This window comes from Erinaceus europaeus, chromosome 13 (genome assembly GCF_950295315.1).
Source record: "Erinaceus europaeus chromosome 13, mEriEur2.1, whole genome shotgun sequence".
NCBI lineage: Eukaryota > Metazoa > Chordata > Mammalia > Eulipotyphla > Erinaceidae > Erinaceus > Erinaceus europaeus.
The window spans coordinates 26,483,902-26,499,622 of NC_080174.1; the positions used below are offsets into that span (position 1 = coordinate 26,483,902).

A 15,721-nucleotide genomic window follows, 5' to 3' on the forward strand; every position below is an offset into this window, starting at 1 on the left:
CACATATATATAAATAGCCAGCCACACGATAGCACCAAAGATTCCTCTAATGCCAAGAGAGATAGGGCTTGAACCTGGGTCACATACAAAGCTGGCACATTTCCAGGTGAACTATCTCAACAGCCTGTGAGAGTTAAAATCCAGTGATAGCTGGTGAGTCTAAAAAAATCTAATTTTAGGGGTCAGGCGGTAGTGCAGTAGGTTAAGCGCACATGGCACAAAACACAAGGACAGGCGTAAAGATCCCAGTTCGAGCCCCTGGCTCCCCACCTGTAGGGGGATCATTTCACAAGCGGTGAAGCAGATCTGCAGGTGTCTATCTTTCTCTCCCCGTCTCTTGTCTTTCCCTCCTCTCTCGGTTTCTCTCTGTCCTATCCAACAACAATGACATCAATAACAACAATAATAATAACCACAACAACGATAAAACAACAAAGGCAACAAAAGAAAAAAAAAAAAGAAGCCTCCAGAACCAGTGGATTTGTGGTGCAGGCACTGAGCCCCAGCAATAACCCTGAAGGCAAAGATAAACTAATTTTATTATAATATTTTAAAACAATTCCACTGTATTTCTAGATAGAATGTACTGGAAATCCTGGAGTCTGAAATGGAATACCCTTTTTTTTACTGCAGTATAGCAGCTGGCAGTTACAGCAGAATAACAACAATAATCCTTACATAAATAAAAGTCAATTTACCAAGTTACTTAGTTTGAGGAGTGACTACCTTAGTGAGTACAATATCTGCTAGCTTTATAGTATGTACTTTTACAAAAAAAGTTAGGTACTGTCAGTATACTTACTTTTTGGATGTGGTGCCAGAAATTCCAAGATCTATAAGTGGATAAAAGAAAAAGAATTTAAACTTCTTTAAACAGCTTATATGTTATGATATTTAAAAGATTAAAGCATTAGTTATCAAGAAAAAAATCTGGATTTTTACTAAGAATGACTGTACTCAGATATATTTTAAAAAGGAAAAAAGAAAATAAACTATATTTGCAAACATATCTACAACTCTTAATCTTTTCTTTTACTTCATGCTTCTGCTTTATATCTTAATATAAGCTACCAAGTTGCAGATACTACCATGATACCAACCTGACTTCCCTGAGCAGACGACCTCACCAATGTACCCTGGAACCCCACCTCTCCAGAGCTTTGCCCCACTAAAGAAAGAGAGAGACAGGCTGGAAGTATGACCTGCCAATGCCATGTCAAGCAGAGAAATAACAGTGGAATTTTGTAGCACTTTGGCCAGGATGCGCCTACAGGATCAGCATCCAGTGAAAACTCTGAAGTTGAGTCAAATGATTTTTTTTAGGCACAAACACCTCACATATTCTTTTTCTTAATTTTTAAAATATATTTATTTATTTATTTATTTATTTATTAATGAGAAAGATAGGGAGAGAGAGAAAGAGCCAGACATCACTCTGGTACATGTGCTGCCAGGGATTGAACTCAGGACCTCATGCTTGAGAGTCCAGTGCTTTATCCACTGTGCCATCTCCTGGACCACTACCTCACATATTCTTGTATTTTCATATGACACTTTCCTCATGGGAAGGAGAGATTGTCAGGAAATCTGCATGTGGATTCCTCCAGGTTCTGCTTGTGTCTTTTTTCCTATGACTCACCTTATTCGTCTAATTATGTGTTTAGTCCAACAAGTCCTAGTAAATTTGGAAGTTTTGAGGACAAAACTGGCTTAATGATTACACGCTACTCTCAGTTCATTGGTCACTTCAGCAAATATTGAGGCCCTGTATATTTTGGGTACTAATCTATTGATAAATACTTGGAATGTGGTAGTAAAGAAAACAAAAATAGGTCTCCTGAGGCCCCAGGGAAACTCCATGAATGGCAGAGCTGTATTGTGCTGTGCCTACTGTCCCTTCCCTCTGTGTTGCCCTCCTACTAAATCAAAAAATCAAAAAATTGGGTCTATGAGACAGCTCAGTGGTATCCTGTAACCTAGAGGGCTTGACAGTATCTCCCTGAATCTGTTTGTTTATTATTTACTTATTTATTTTCTCTTTCTCTCGTTTCTTTTTCTCCACCTTTCTATTACGAGGTAACTTTTCAGCTTGATCCTATGTTTTGATTATTGTGAATAATGCTGCTATGAACATAAAGGTATATATATATATATGAATTTGTGTTTCCATAAACTGACATATTCTTGATCTCTACAGTTCTGTCTTAACATGAATATTTCAAAATATACCTCTATATCTTTGCTTCCATCCCACTTCAATTTTCATTCTGTAGTACTCCCAACTTCCCTCTGCTTGTTCTGTTTCCACTGTGGTACTTGTAACCTAACACACTACAGAATTCATTTGAAAATAGATAATATTTGTGGCTTCCTAAGTATCATATTAAAAACTTTATACCTGCTTTGTTCAATAATTTATGTCTAGATTTGAGGAGATAGCATTGTACTCAATATTTGTTGAATAAATAAGCAATAATAATAAGCAATAATAATAATAAATAAGCAATTACAGAAGCCAGACCTTCCACCTTCTGTACTAAAGAATGATCCTGGGACCTTGTTCCCAGAGGGATAAAGAATAGGAAAGCTTCAAGTGGGGGGTATGGGATACAGAACTCTGGTGGTAGGAACTGTATGGAACTGTATAACTGTATAACTGTATGGGAACTGTATAACTCTCCTGGATATTTATTTAGTAAGTATACTGTATTTAAATGAGAACAAAATTTCATTTCCGAATGAGATGAATAGTTAAGCACTTATTATACAAAGGCACTTGATTTCATCTTTCTATATGTTCTCTAATTGTACTTCTGGTAATTTTGATTAAAATAGTACTCATACTGTTTGAGAAGTAATGGCACAGTGATTATTTTTCATGGAAATATCCTGCACCAAGTATTAAGACTATAGGCCTTTCTCTTGATATACTTACTCATAAATAAATCTATAAACAAAAATTATGAAAGGATACAAAAATTCACATATGATCCAGTTTTAAAAAGCTCTTTTACTCACTGCCTACTAAGCTGGCAAGTGATGAGTCAAGATCACTCCCAATAGGTTTGCTTGCTGCCATAGCCGGACTGGGCGGTACCATTGAGATGGGTGCAGGCTGTCCTGTTGGTGCCATGGTTGGCATCAGAAGATCACCTAGACCGTCAAACACTGGAAATCAAATAGACTATGTTTAGAATAATAAAGGACCATATGCAAAGTCAGAGACTGATTTATTTTTTGGGGGAAAAAAAAACAACAAAACTATGGAAACAAGTGAATATATACTCATAAATAAAAGAAGACATAAAACTCATACTTTTAATGACAATAACATCAAGGTCATCCATATTATGTCTGTTCATAGTGGTAATGCTAGTGAATGTGCACAAAAAGAAAAAGAAATCTGTGCAGTATATAGGAAAGAGGATATAGAGCTGGGAGTCAGAACTGGGCTTCAATTCAGCCACTTGCTTCGTTAACTGTGTGAACTGGAGAAATTTAGTGCCAGAGTTCAGTTTTTTCATCTAGAAGCAGGGAAAGTATCATGATTATAATGCTTTATTGTAGAGTACATTAGGTAACATTCATCATGTCTTTATTACAATTACTGTAACACATATATAGTCACCACTGTAACTCATGAAAAACAATCAGTAAGTATTCAAAATTATAGTAATTTACAGGCAAGTCTAAACAGTTTACTCTGAAATCCGAAGGTACTTAATTTTAAAACAACTGATAAATGAGAAAGAGGACCGAATTTCACCAGGTGCCTAGCTTCCTATGAGATTAATGTCATAATAAAACCTGATTTAATGGCTAATAGTAGGTATCTGAAAGTAAAAAGTTCACCAGTTCTTAAAAGTAGAAAATTTAATTTTTCTCTCACTATAGCTATCAATTTTGAGTCTAATTTTAAGGAAAACTCAAAGTAAATATTATTATAAATATTAGGATTCATAGTATTAGTGCTAGCTCCCTATCAATCTATTATTGATAGCAAACTACTACTTGCTTAATTCCTAGAATATAGAAAAACCACTCAAAATGCACACTCATAGAATTTACATTATTGCTAGTAGCTTACCTACACCAACATTTTATGGTTGCTATTTTTTTCTTACAGAAACACTATTTTAAATAAATGTTACTACACAAAATAATTTAAAACAAAAAAAGACAGCATTCAACTAGGCACTGGCAATAGAAGCAACCAAATTGTCAGGCAAGGATTATATTTACGGTGTTTCTGGAACACATTTAATTGCCAAAAACTCACCAATTGATAATTTGTAGTAAGGACCCAGCATGAGAAGAGTAGAATGGAAGAGAATACAAACAAAATGACAGCAGGATGAAAGGTTAAAGGCAGGCAAAGAATACTATTTGTGTTTCAACTTCATAAAACTGAGGGCCATGCAAGCTTCAGAGGGTGTAAGCAACAGCAGTGGGAGTGTCCACACATTTAGATACACTATAAAGATTTAGTACAAAGTATCTTCCTTTAACTGACTCTAAGTGGTGTGTGTGTGTAAAGTTTGGTTTCTGCTAAAAGTTGAAAGGAAACATAGAAGGGCTTGAATTCTCAGTATTACAAAAATGCACTAAAAATATTTACTTAGGCTACAGAGTGAGAGATTGATCAGTTTTAAAACCAGGCTATCCCTTAATATTTGCTTATAAATTTCCTGATACCATACTAACTGAAGTGGTTTGTTTTATTATTAGTTCAAATAAAAATGGGTTTGAAAATCACTGCCTCACCTGATGGATCAAAGGAGCTGCTGCTTGAAGTTGAAGGCGTTGTTCCAAAAGCTGCCTCAAAATTAGGCTGGAGCAGATTATTCTGAGCTGAAGTCACTGGTGATGGAGAAGGGGCCATAAAAGAACCCCCAAATCCTGGAGAAAAAATATGTTTCAGGAGAACATAAGCACAGTCATCTAAGTAGAGGTAATAGCCATAAAAACCAAAAAACAAACAAACAAACAAAAACTGATCCAGAAAAAGAAGGCAGAAACAAAATTGAAAGCATATAGAGAAGACTGAGAAGTTAATTTATAGATGCTTCCTAGTTATCTTAACATTTGTCATACATGAAGGTTATAGCTCAGTTAAAAATATAAGATAGCATTCGAAAAATGTATCTTTATAAAGAAAACCTGTAGTAACCAAATCTATTATGACAGTTGAACACTTAAAGCTATGAAGGCCTGCACAGGGTAAGAATTCAGAGAACTATTTTCATTATGTTTATTTTTGCTCCTTCAGAATCACAATACCAGATATCTAGAAAATGCTTCATTTTACACATAGAACTCAGTATATCAAAACACAAATCAGAAAAGTATGTATTCACTCTGCAGCCAAATGCTCACTAATATCTTCCATATATATCTGAGCCCCACTGATGCTACTGCCAATTCTAGGTTTCTCCAAGTTTGGCTGGCAGGATTCATAAAGTCACCCAGGGAAGTTTCCTGCCTCCTGTTTGGACCTCCTCTACCTTGTTTCTGCAGTGAGCTAGACTGATCTCTCTGCATAGAAAATGTTGCCAAAGATGCTATTTTAATTCTTTCACTAGTTTGCCCAAAAGTTTGAGGCTCATAAAATGCAAATTATTTTGTAAAGCAATCAAGCCATTTAGTCTCTGCTCTTTGGGTTCTCATTCATCCTGTGAACTAGGCTGTGTTGGACAGAATCCACCAACATAATGGCCAAAAGATTGAGGCTGGGTTGTGGTGCCCTGGGTTATGAGCACACAGTACCAAGCACAAAGACCTGCATAAGCATCCTGGATTGAGTCCCCGGCTCCCACCTGCAGGGGCGTTGGTTCACAAGCAGTGAGTGAGGTCTGCAGGTCTCTATTTTTCTCTCTCTCACTTTCTATATTCCCTTCCCCTCTTAATTTATATCTGTCCTACCCAATAAAAAAATGGAAAAAATTGCCTCTAAGAGCAGTAGATTCGATAGCTCTGGGAGGACTTTTGTGCCTTATACTGCCACTCACTGCTACTACCAGTGAGTTATGTGTTCTGTTTTGTACTTGATACAAAACTCCAACCTATTCCTATCATACTTCTTTTTTATATTTAATTTTTATTATATTTATTTATTTATTTTCTCTTTTGTTGCCCTTGTTGCTTTTTATTGTTGTTGTAGTTATTGTTGTTGTTATTGATGTCCTCATTGTTAAATAGGACAGAGAGAAGTGGAGAGAGGAGGGGAAGACAGAGAGGGGGAGAGAAAGATAGACACCCATAGACCTGCTTCACCTCCTGTGAAGCGACTCCCCTGCAGGTGGGGAGCCAGACTCAACCTGGGATCCTTAAGTGCCAGTCCTTTGCACTTTGCGCCATGTGCGCTTAACCCTCTGCGCTACGACTCCCTCATACTTCGTTATTTTCACCCCAAACCTCCATGCTAACACTTTGAAAAAATTATTTTTTATTATCACCAGGGTTATTGCTGGGGCTTGATGCCTGCAATACGTATCCATTGCTCCTGGTGGCCATTCCCCCCCTTTCTGTTATTTGACAGGACAGAGAGAAATTGAGAGGGGAGGAGAACAGAGAGGGAGAAAGAGGGACACCTGCTGATCTGCTTCATCACTCATGAAGGGTGGGAAGAGGGGGGCTCCAACCTGGTTCCTTGTATATGGTAGTATGTGTGCTTAACTGCATGCACCACTGCACAGTCTCCCATGCAGACACTTTTTATCTCAAGATCTATGTCTTTGTCTTTCCTTTCTTCTTTCTAGAAAGATTTGTATTTATTTATTATTGGGTAGAGACAAAGAAAAATTGAGAGGGAAGGGGGAGAGAGGGAAAGAGACAGAGAGACACCTGCAGCCCTGCTTCACCACAAATGAATTCCCCCCCCCCCCAGTAGGTAGGAATTAGGGGCTTGAACCTGGGTCCTTGTGTACTGTAATGTATAATGTGTGCCACTATCTGCCCCCTACCCCTTTGGTTTTCCTACTATTATTCAACATGGTGCCAAAAATACTGAGTTAAAATTCACTGAGTGGAGGATATTTTTTAATGTAAAAGATGAAAATTCTTGTGGTTTGATATGGATCAACCTAAAAAATTATTTAGAACAGTGTCTGGCATTTGGTAAACTTATGCAAAGTTGACTTTACCTTTCACATTCTAAGATACTCAGTAAGTGGTAACACTTATTTGCTATGATCGTGATCTACTTATGAAATTAGCTGGTGCTAAGCAAATAAAAAATGAGTCCTTTGTAAATGTACATGCTTTCTTCTCTCAAATACTGAATCTTAGATGTATAAAATTCTTTTTGTGACACTTCTCCCTGATGTGTAGATGCTACCATGACACCATTCTGACTTCACTGGGCTGAAGAAGTATGTTCCAATGTGTCACGGAACTTTGCCTTTTTAGGGCCCTATCCTAGTAGGGAAAAATAGAAACAGGATGCAGGTATGGATTGACCTGTCAATGTTCATGTTTAGTGGAGAAGCAAGTACAGAAGCCAGACCTTCCACCTTGTGCACCCCATAAAGATCTTTGGTCCATACTCCTAGAGGGTAAAGAATAGGGAGCCTTTCATTGGGAGGGATAGGATGTGGAACTCTGGTGGTGGAACTGTGTGGAATTGTACCCGTTATTTTACAATCTTGTTAATCATTATTAAACCACCAATAAAAAAGAGTTGAATCAGATTATTTTAAGGTCCTTTCAAATGTTAATATACTTTATGACCTCTTTCTCATAGCCAGGAGTAATGCTACAATTGTATCCTTCCTAAAGAGTTATAAAACTTGACAGAGGTCTAAAAAGATGACCCTCCCACCTCCCCGAGTACAGTTAATTCTTAGGGAATAGGTGCCACCGCAAACCTAGGCTGATAAGCCACAAAAAAGATTCTACTGGCATACTCTAAGAGCAAGGTTGATATATTTTTCAAATTTTTACCAGAGCACTGCTCACTCTGGCTTATGGTGGTGCTGAGGATTGAACTGGGACCTTTGGTGCTTCAGGCATGAAAGTCTCTGCAGAACTATTATGCTATCTCCCCAGCCTTCTGCTGCTTTAATCTAAATGAAGAACTAAACAGAAGCTTATTTTAACCATCTTACATTACAACTTAATTATCAACAATCTTTAGGTACTCAACCATCTTATATCTAGTTCCATGAATTTAACTCCCCCTCCCCTACAGTTATTATGGGACTTGATTCATTTTTCCTGAAAGTCATTCTTTTGCGCTATACACACACACACACACACACACACACACTGAATACAGAGCCAGAGGCAGAGCCAGAGAGACATCTGACACACACACACACACACACACACACACACACACACACACACACACACAATACAGAGACAGAGCCAGAGAGACATCTGTAGGTGGGGACCAATGTTGGTCCTTACTCATGGTAATTCATGTTGCTCTATTGGGCGAGCCACTACTTGAATCCATGAACTTAGTTTTTCTTTCCTTCTTTCTCTCTTTGCCTCCAGCGTTATTTCTGGGGCTCATTGCTTCATCTCTTATAAATCGACTCCCTGCAGGTGGAGAGCTGAGGGCTCAATGGATTTAACTTTTTAAAGGCACAGCCTACACAGTCAATTAATTTTTATTAATATAGACATGTCAAAACTGACAAGCATAGTCTATACCAAATCACTTGGATTGGGAGTGTGAAAATTCCAACTTTTAGTAGATCAACACACTCCTACAATACTCCCTCCATGTTCACATTTGCTCCATCATGTCAAAGATGATGTTAATTTAATTATACTATGTAGTACATCAGTTAACAGACTCCATTCACGGTAAGATCAATCTGAGATAACACTTCTAGATATGATAGTCTAAGAGTCACTGTGTGATAGTTTGTTCACTCATTTATTCATTTTCTTTCTTTTTATTATCCCTCTCTTTTATATTATTATTATCTTGCACCAAAGCACTGCTCAGCTCTGGCTTACAATGGTGCAGGGGAATGAATTTGGGATTCTGGAGCCTTAGGTATGAGAGTCTCTCTGCTGCCTTTCTCCTGCCCATATGATGATTTTTCAAACTATTTCCTACACATTGTGGAAGAACAGGCCTCTGTAGACATTTTCATCACATGGAAATGACCCATTATCAATTCCATATTATACAGTTTAATATTTAAAAAATCATTTCAAACTTCTGTAATCCTGATAAATGTCATCTTTGTATAATGTAGTTAAGGGAGAATGTAAAATCCTTAAGGGTCTCAGAGGGTCACTCCATCTTCTCTATTTTTGAAAGTTAAGGTTGAACTTCGTATATCCCTCTACTAGTACAAATATATGATGTAGTCATTCACCCGAGAATTGTGTCCATTATGAAAGACTGTTTTACATGCTTGATGCCAACCTCAGAAGTCAGTCAAATCTTTCAGTCTACCTAGTTTTCCTAAGTAACATTCTCTCTCTCTCTATATATATATAAATATATAGTTTTTCCCTTTTGTTGCCCTTGTTTTTTGTTGTTGTTGTAGTTATTATTGTTGTTAGATAGGACAGAGAGAAATGGAGAGGGGAGGGGAAGACAGAGAGGGGAAAGAAAGACAGACACCTGCAGACCTGCTTCACCACCTGTGAAGCGACTCCCTTGCAGGTGGGAAGTCAGGGGCTTGAACCAGGATTCTTATGTCAGTCCTTGTGCTTTGTGCCACCTGTGCTTAACTGGCTGTGCTACTGCCTGACTCCCAGATATCTATATTTTAAGCTGACTTAAATTGAGAGGAGTTTGACAGCTTTACTCTTCCTCATGAATGAGCTTTTTGTCTTACATCTCTATTCCTTTTTTTTTTTCTTTCCTTAGCTAGAAACTTAACTCTCAACTTACCACCCAGAATTTACCTGAAATATGAATAGTATTTGTGTCCTACCAATAATTTCAATGCCTTGGACAGATAAGTAAATCTATTTTCATTGGTGAGAAAATGGTGAGTTATTTTCTCCAGTACTTTTTCCCCCCAGTTTTACTATACTAGGTGAAGCAATTAGAACTCAAAGTTTTAATTAGTTAATTAATTAATTTTTTGCCTCCAGGGTTATTGCTGGGGCTCAGTGCCGGCACCACGAGTCCACTGCTCCTGGAGGCCAAATTTTTCCTTTTTCTTGCCCTTGTTGTTTTATCATTGTTGTGGTGGTGATTATCATTGTTATTGTCTTCTTGTTGGATAAGAAAGAGAGAAATCGAGAGAGGAGGGGAAGACAGAGATGGGGAGAGAAAAATAGACAACTGCAGATCTACTTCACCACTTGTGAAGCAATCCCCCAGCAGGTAGGGAGCCGGGGGCTCGAACCAGGGTCTTTACGCTTTGTGTAAAGTCCTTGCGCTTTGTGCCATATGCACATAACCCACTGTGCTACCGCCTGCCCCCCCAAAGTTTTATTTACTTATTTATTTTAAGAATTTGTTTATTTATTCATGAGAAAGATAGGCAGAGAGAGAAAGAACCAGAATCCACTCTGGCACATGTGCTGCCAAGGATTGACCTCAGGACTTCATGGTTGAGAATCCAATGCTTTATCCACTGCACCACCTCCCAGACCACAGAACTCAAATCTTTAAATTAAGGGGTAGAAAATGATTAAAATGGTATTTCATACATAGTCTCAACTCCAGAACTGGTATTATTTGAAAGCTCCAGAAATAATATATTTTTGGAGGTGGAGCTTCATATATACGTGATTCCATTGTTACTGGGAGACATTATTATTCTTTTCAAAAAATTCAAAGGGAGAAGAGAGAGAGAGAGAGAGAGAGAGAGAGAGAGAGAGAGAGAGGAGAGACTGTTCCACCATCCATGGAGTGTCCCTGGTATGGTCTGTGATAGTCCCATGTGGTGACAAGTTTCAAACCTGGGATCTCATGCATGGTGAAGTATGTACTTTGCAACACTGTTTATTGCCTGGATTCCTCCAAGTAGCAAATCTGAATGAAAAAAAAAAGACCAATTTTAAGAAAAAGAGATTTTTTTTGGTGGTGAGGGGGCAAGGAGGAGGTGGTCACCAGGGCCTCATACAAACATGATTTAACTGCTTTAAACTTTTTTTTTCAGAGAGAGAGAACAGACAGAGACATAAAGACAGGGAGAGACAACAGCACTGAAGATTCCTCTGGTGCCATCGTCTTCTGATGTGAAGTACTAGAGCTTGGATATGGCTAGGCAAGCACCCTACCAGGTGAGCTATCCTGCTGACCCTATGAGATATTTTTAAGGCACTACCCATGTAAGTCTTGGCTTCTGTTTATTTATTTAGTTTTGAACTGCACGACAACTTTTGTTAAAGCTCTTTCCAATTGTGAGATGATTCTTAATTTTTAACTTTACATTTTTAAAGAAATTCACTTAAAAACAATTATACTACATAATGATTTCATATCTCTTGTCATTCCTATGTAAATTTCTTCCTTCAAACAATCAAAATTGGGCTTGGGAGAGAGTACACAGTACAGCAACAAATACTCCTTTTGGTCACTTGTTCAATTATCCTATCACTTTGTTTATATTATTTCTCTTTTGCATCCTCTTACAAATAGTGTTGTTAACTAAAAGTGATACTATTCTAGAAACTACTTTACTAAATAAAAGTTTTTCCTTTGGCTAAATTGTTACTTTGAACCTGATCCTATTTGTAGAGTTACCATGTATGATTAGGCTCATGTATACCTTTTTCAAAACCAATATTCTTTATTTCAATAACCTATTGATTTAGGTAACCTCTCTGAACAGACATATACAGTACTAGTGTTAAACTTCACTGTATATCACACAGGGCCACACGTATTTTTTTTTTTTTACCATCAATATTTATTAAATGAAAATGTTTAAGGAACATGGAAATTCAGGGAGCCAATTTCAATTAATTTACCCAATACGAATGTGACTAATAGCAGATGTTACACATTAGCAGGACTTTATGTTTTAGAAAAGCTCTTGATTCATAAAATTATCTTATATGATTTTTTTTACCTGAACAAGTATAAGGAGTGCTTTCCTATAAGCAAAGCTTAATGCATTAAAAGCCCTCTCAGATAGGAAGTACAGATATTAGTAGTGATTTAAATATCTTTATATTAGGATAAAAAGCTAAACAATGGCTGGCTTTATACTAACTAAATCTGACTCATGAATATGAAAATTACAGTACAAGTTTTTATGAAATCAAATAATAATTAAAATTATTTTTCATCAATTTACATTAAAATTAATTTATGGGAGCATAAATGAACTGAGAAAGAAGGCAAGTAGGTAAAATATAATTCTTCCCATCACTGAAAAAGTCATAAGGAGCTGCAATAGATAAATGGGAAATGAACAGTCAGCATGACCCATGCAGAATTCAGTTAACTTTTCTCACAATAGTCTTTCTTTTCCTTAAGATTTCAGAACAGGCAACACAACTGAGAAGTGTAAGCTTATTTTTAAAAAATATTTAATTTATTTATTTATTAGATAGAGACAGAGAGAAATTGAGAGGAGGAAAGATAGAGAGGGAGAGAGAGAGACAGAGAGACATCTGCAACGCTGCTTCACCACTTATTAAGCTCTCCCCCTGCAGGTGGGGAACAGGGGCTTGAACCCGGGCCCTTGCACACTGTAATGTAAACACTCAACCAGGTGCATTACTGTCTGACCCTGTGCAAGCTTATTTTAAACAAAAGGGACCTAAGTTGCACTCTTCAGAACTACCTTTACTGGAGCTACTCATATACCAAGTTGTAGAGCTCAGGTACCTGCCGTCAGACTCTTCAGTAGGTGACAAAACCCTAGGCTGCCTCATCTGTTTCAATTTATGTTTCAATTTCTCTCATCCTCAGCAGTAAGTCGTCTAGCATGGTCACTGACTTCTGCCTTGGATTTGAAAAGGAGCACTAACTTTTCCAAAGCCTTTGATTGGCCTCTGTACTCCCATTCTTGATGTCCTAGGTTCTTTAGTAAATACATCTCAGGTTTTATGGAAGGAGATGCAGAGAGGCCAAATGGACTGAGTACTGGGGAAGAAAATGTATCTTTGAGGCACTGGAAGTGGAGAGGCTAGGAGCAGGTAGTGATCAGGTAGGAGCAGGCTTCTGTCAGGTAAGATTCAAAACTCTCCTCAGCAGGGATAGAAAGTAGCCAGAGAGAAAGAAAGACTTCTTAGAATTTGAGAAAGACTTCCTGGAATTCTGCAAAGTCTGCACTTTGGATTCCATCACTTCTCATCCTTAACTTCAACTTCAAAAAAAAGGGCTTATAATAAATCATCTCACGTTACAATTGACAAAGTTAATTCTTTGCAATGGTCATTTAAACCGCTTCTTCTGAATGTTAGTGTGGAGTACTTAACACCTAAATTGAATTTGCAGGTTTAGTAAAAATTTTATAGTTTCTGTGATCAGTTTGAAGCTGCTATGAAGAATACCCCAGGTCCAGAGAAAAAACAGGCTAAGGTAGTTATTTTTTTCCCCCTAAGTATCCATCTGTGGTCTGTTTGAAGTGCACTGTCTATTATATTTGCAGCTTTCAAAATCAACAGCGACATAACAATATAGGGCCCCCCTTTTATCATTCAGGGACATAAATTCAGTGCTATGGAAATGATTCAGTAAACAAGAGTGCCATATTTAGCCAGGTTGTCAAGAGAGAAAGAGAGGAATGGCTACTGGCCCTTAGAAAGACTATTATTTGACCAGCTGGAGTACAGATAAGAAAGGTTAACATGATGGTGGACCTATGTTGGGAGTAAGAGTGTTTTGCAGACATCATGGGGAGATGAGAAAGTGTACCTATGAGTAAACAACTATACCATAAACCATTAACCCCCCCAATAAAATGATATAAGAAATAGTTTAACAGCTTAATAGCTGTGCTAATGTGACTGCTTTCTTCAGTCTCCTGAGGAACAATCTGACTTCATAGCAAACATTCTACAACTTTGAAAACTGTTAAGAATTCCTTAGTGATATCACTGTTCACTACTGAAATTCCTTAGCCGGTTATACTTAATATCAGAGTAGTTCTTTGTATAACCTATCATAAAAAAAAAAAAAAAACTACAACTACACTGAAATGTGAGTGGTAATCACTAACCATACCAAGGACTACATGGCTAGTAAGGAATTTAAGCTGAGACTCCAGACCTAATGGCTTTTCTGTGGTGATGTGATGCATATCTTCACCAGCCCTTTATTAACTTTAGGAACAAAACATATGGAAACTACAAAAAGACATGGAGGCTGCATCTGAGTGTTTGAAGCTTCCGTGATACTACTGTCCATTTGAGTAAAGTTAGAGTGAGGTAAGCCACCAGCATCTGCAAGTTTGACTGAAACCTTAACCTGAACTCACTACTGTGGTTCCCAAACTGCCAAATGCTTTGCTTGTAAAAATAATTACTTTTACATATGGCTATCAGTTTTACACTGCCTTCCAAGAAGACTGAGAGCATTTACCATCTTGGAGTCCTTGGAAATGTTACTGATCATTCTTTCACATACAGTAATCCTAGACATCTTGTCTCAATTTAGTCTACATTATGATTTTGTTGAACTGGTATTACTTTTTTGAGTTCTTGCACAGAAAAATGATTTAGTTTGTTAAAAATGTTGCATATGCTTCTGTGGCTTCAGTCCAATGGCAGATTTTTAAAACAGTTTCTCCCAGAGAGTGACTTATATAGTAGAGAATTAACTATTATCACACCATGGAACTTTCCCTCATAGATTTCTTTAAAAAAAAAACATGGACAGAAAATATATCATTACATAAGCATATTACCAAACTATCACTAAAAAAGAAATGTTCTTTGTGAAAGGAAGGCAGGTAATGAGCATCTAAGGAGTCACTGTACTTGTCAGTTTAGTAGTTGCCTGTTTAAAATAGATTTTAAGACTAACTTTACAAAGTCCTGGGATACAATTAACCTTCTATCATATGATTTTTTAAAAAAAAATTTCTTATCTAACAAGGGAAGAAAACATTCACCTTCCAGTTTATAAAATTTCTCAACATATAAAAATATATATACATATATATATATATATATATATATATCCAAATTTAATCTCCACAAAAGTACCATTTTATTTCAGTTTAATTAGTTACCGGCTAGTAGGTCTGCTGATGCTGATGAACTAGAAGCAGCCTGAGGTGCAGGTTGGGTTTCAGAAGCGCTACTTCCAAATGCATCTACCCATTATCCATTATGCAGCAAAAAAGGTAAAAGAGTGTAAATAGTAAGTACAGTAAGTAAGTCAAGTGTTCTGCAGAGAAACTCATAGATATGACACTTTGTATAGTGAGCTTGTCTCTTGGAGATATGTGAAATGCTTGTGTGAACTGAATTATGCTCTGACTAGTTTATCCTCTCAAAACAGACTTTCATAATTTTAAAAATTAACAAGTTCACAAGTGTAAGAGAAATTTTTTTCAAGTGTAAAACTTTTAGATTGAATCTTTGTCTACTCTCCAAATGGAATCAAGGTTTTTAAGCAAATTGCCCGAAGATGACAAAATAGAATGCTGTCATTTAGAACTCTTTTAAACATCGAAAAATTAATGTTGAGTTCAAGCAGTATCAGCCCTCCTTCTTCCAATGAGGTAAGTTTCAGCATTATTTTCAACAAATTTCAAGTCTTTGGATGTCATAGAATGATACTGATCTGCCCTCATTGTACCCACTTTTGCACAGACAAGATTCTTCAATATATAGT

At 37.0% G+C, this 15,721-nt stretch overlaps 1 protein-coding gene across 8 annotated transcripts in view; it reads right to left on the bottom strand.

The window, feature by feature from the left end:
* SNAP91 (synaptosome associated protein 91) overlaps positions 1-15,721 on the bottom strand; it is a 151,523-nt gene that overhangs the window by 19,488 nt on the left and 116,314 nt on the right. For 3 of the 8 annotated variants that reach the window (XM_060205448.1, XM_060205451.1, XM_060205447.1), the window contains 4 exons: positions 15,114-15,197; positions 4,765-4,899; positions 3,019-3,153; positions 803-833 (listed from right to left, as the gene is read on the bottom strand). In XM_060205448.1, coding sequence (XP_060061431.1) covers positions 803-833; positions 3,019-3,153; positions 4,765-4,899; positions 15,114-15,197 — 385 coding nt within the window. Of the gene's footprint in view, positions 1-802; positions 834-3,018; positions 3,169-4,764; positions 4,900-15,113; positions 15,198-15,721 lie in introns of all 8 variants that reach the window. The other 5 variants (XM_060205445.1, XM_060205450.1, XM_060205446.1 and 2 more) reach the window with 2 other exon arrangements.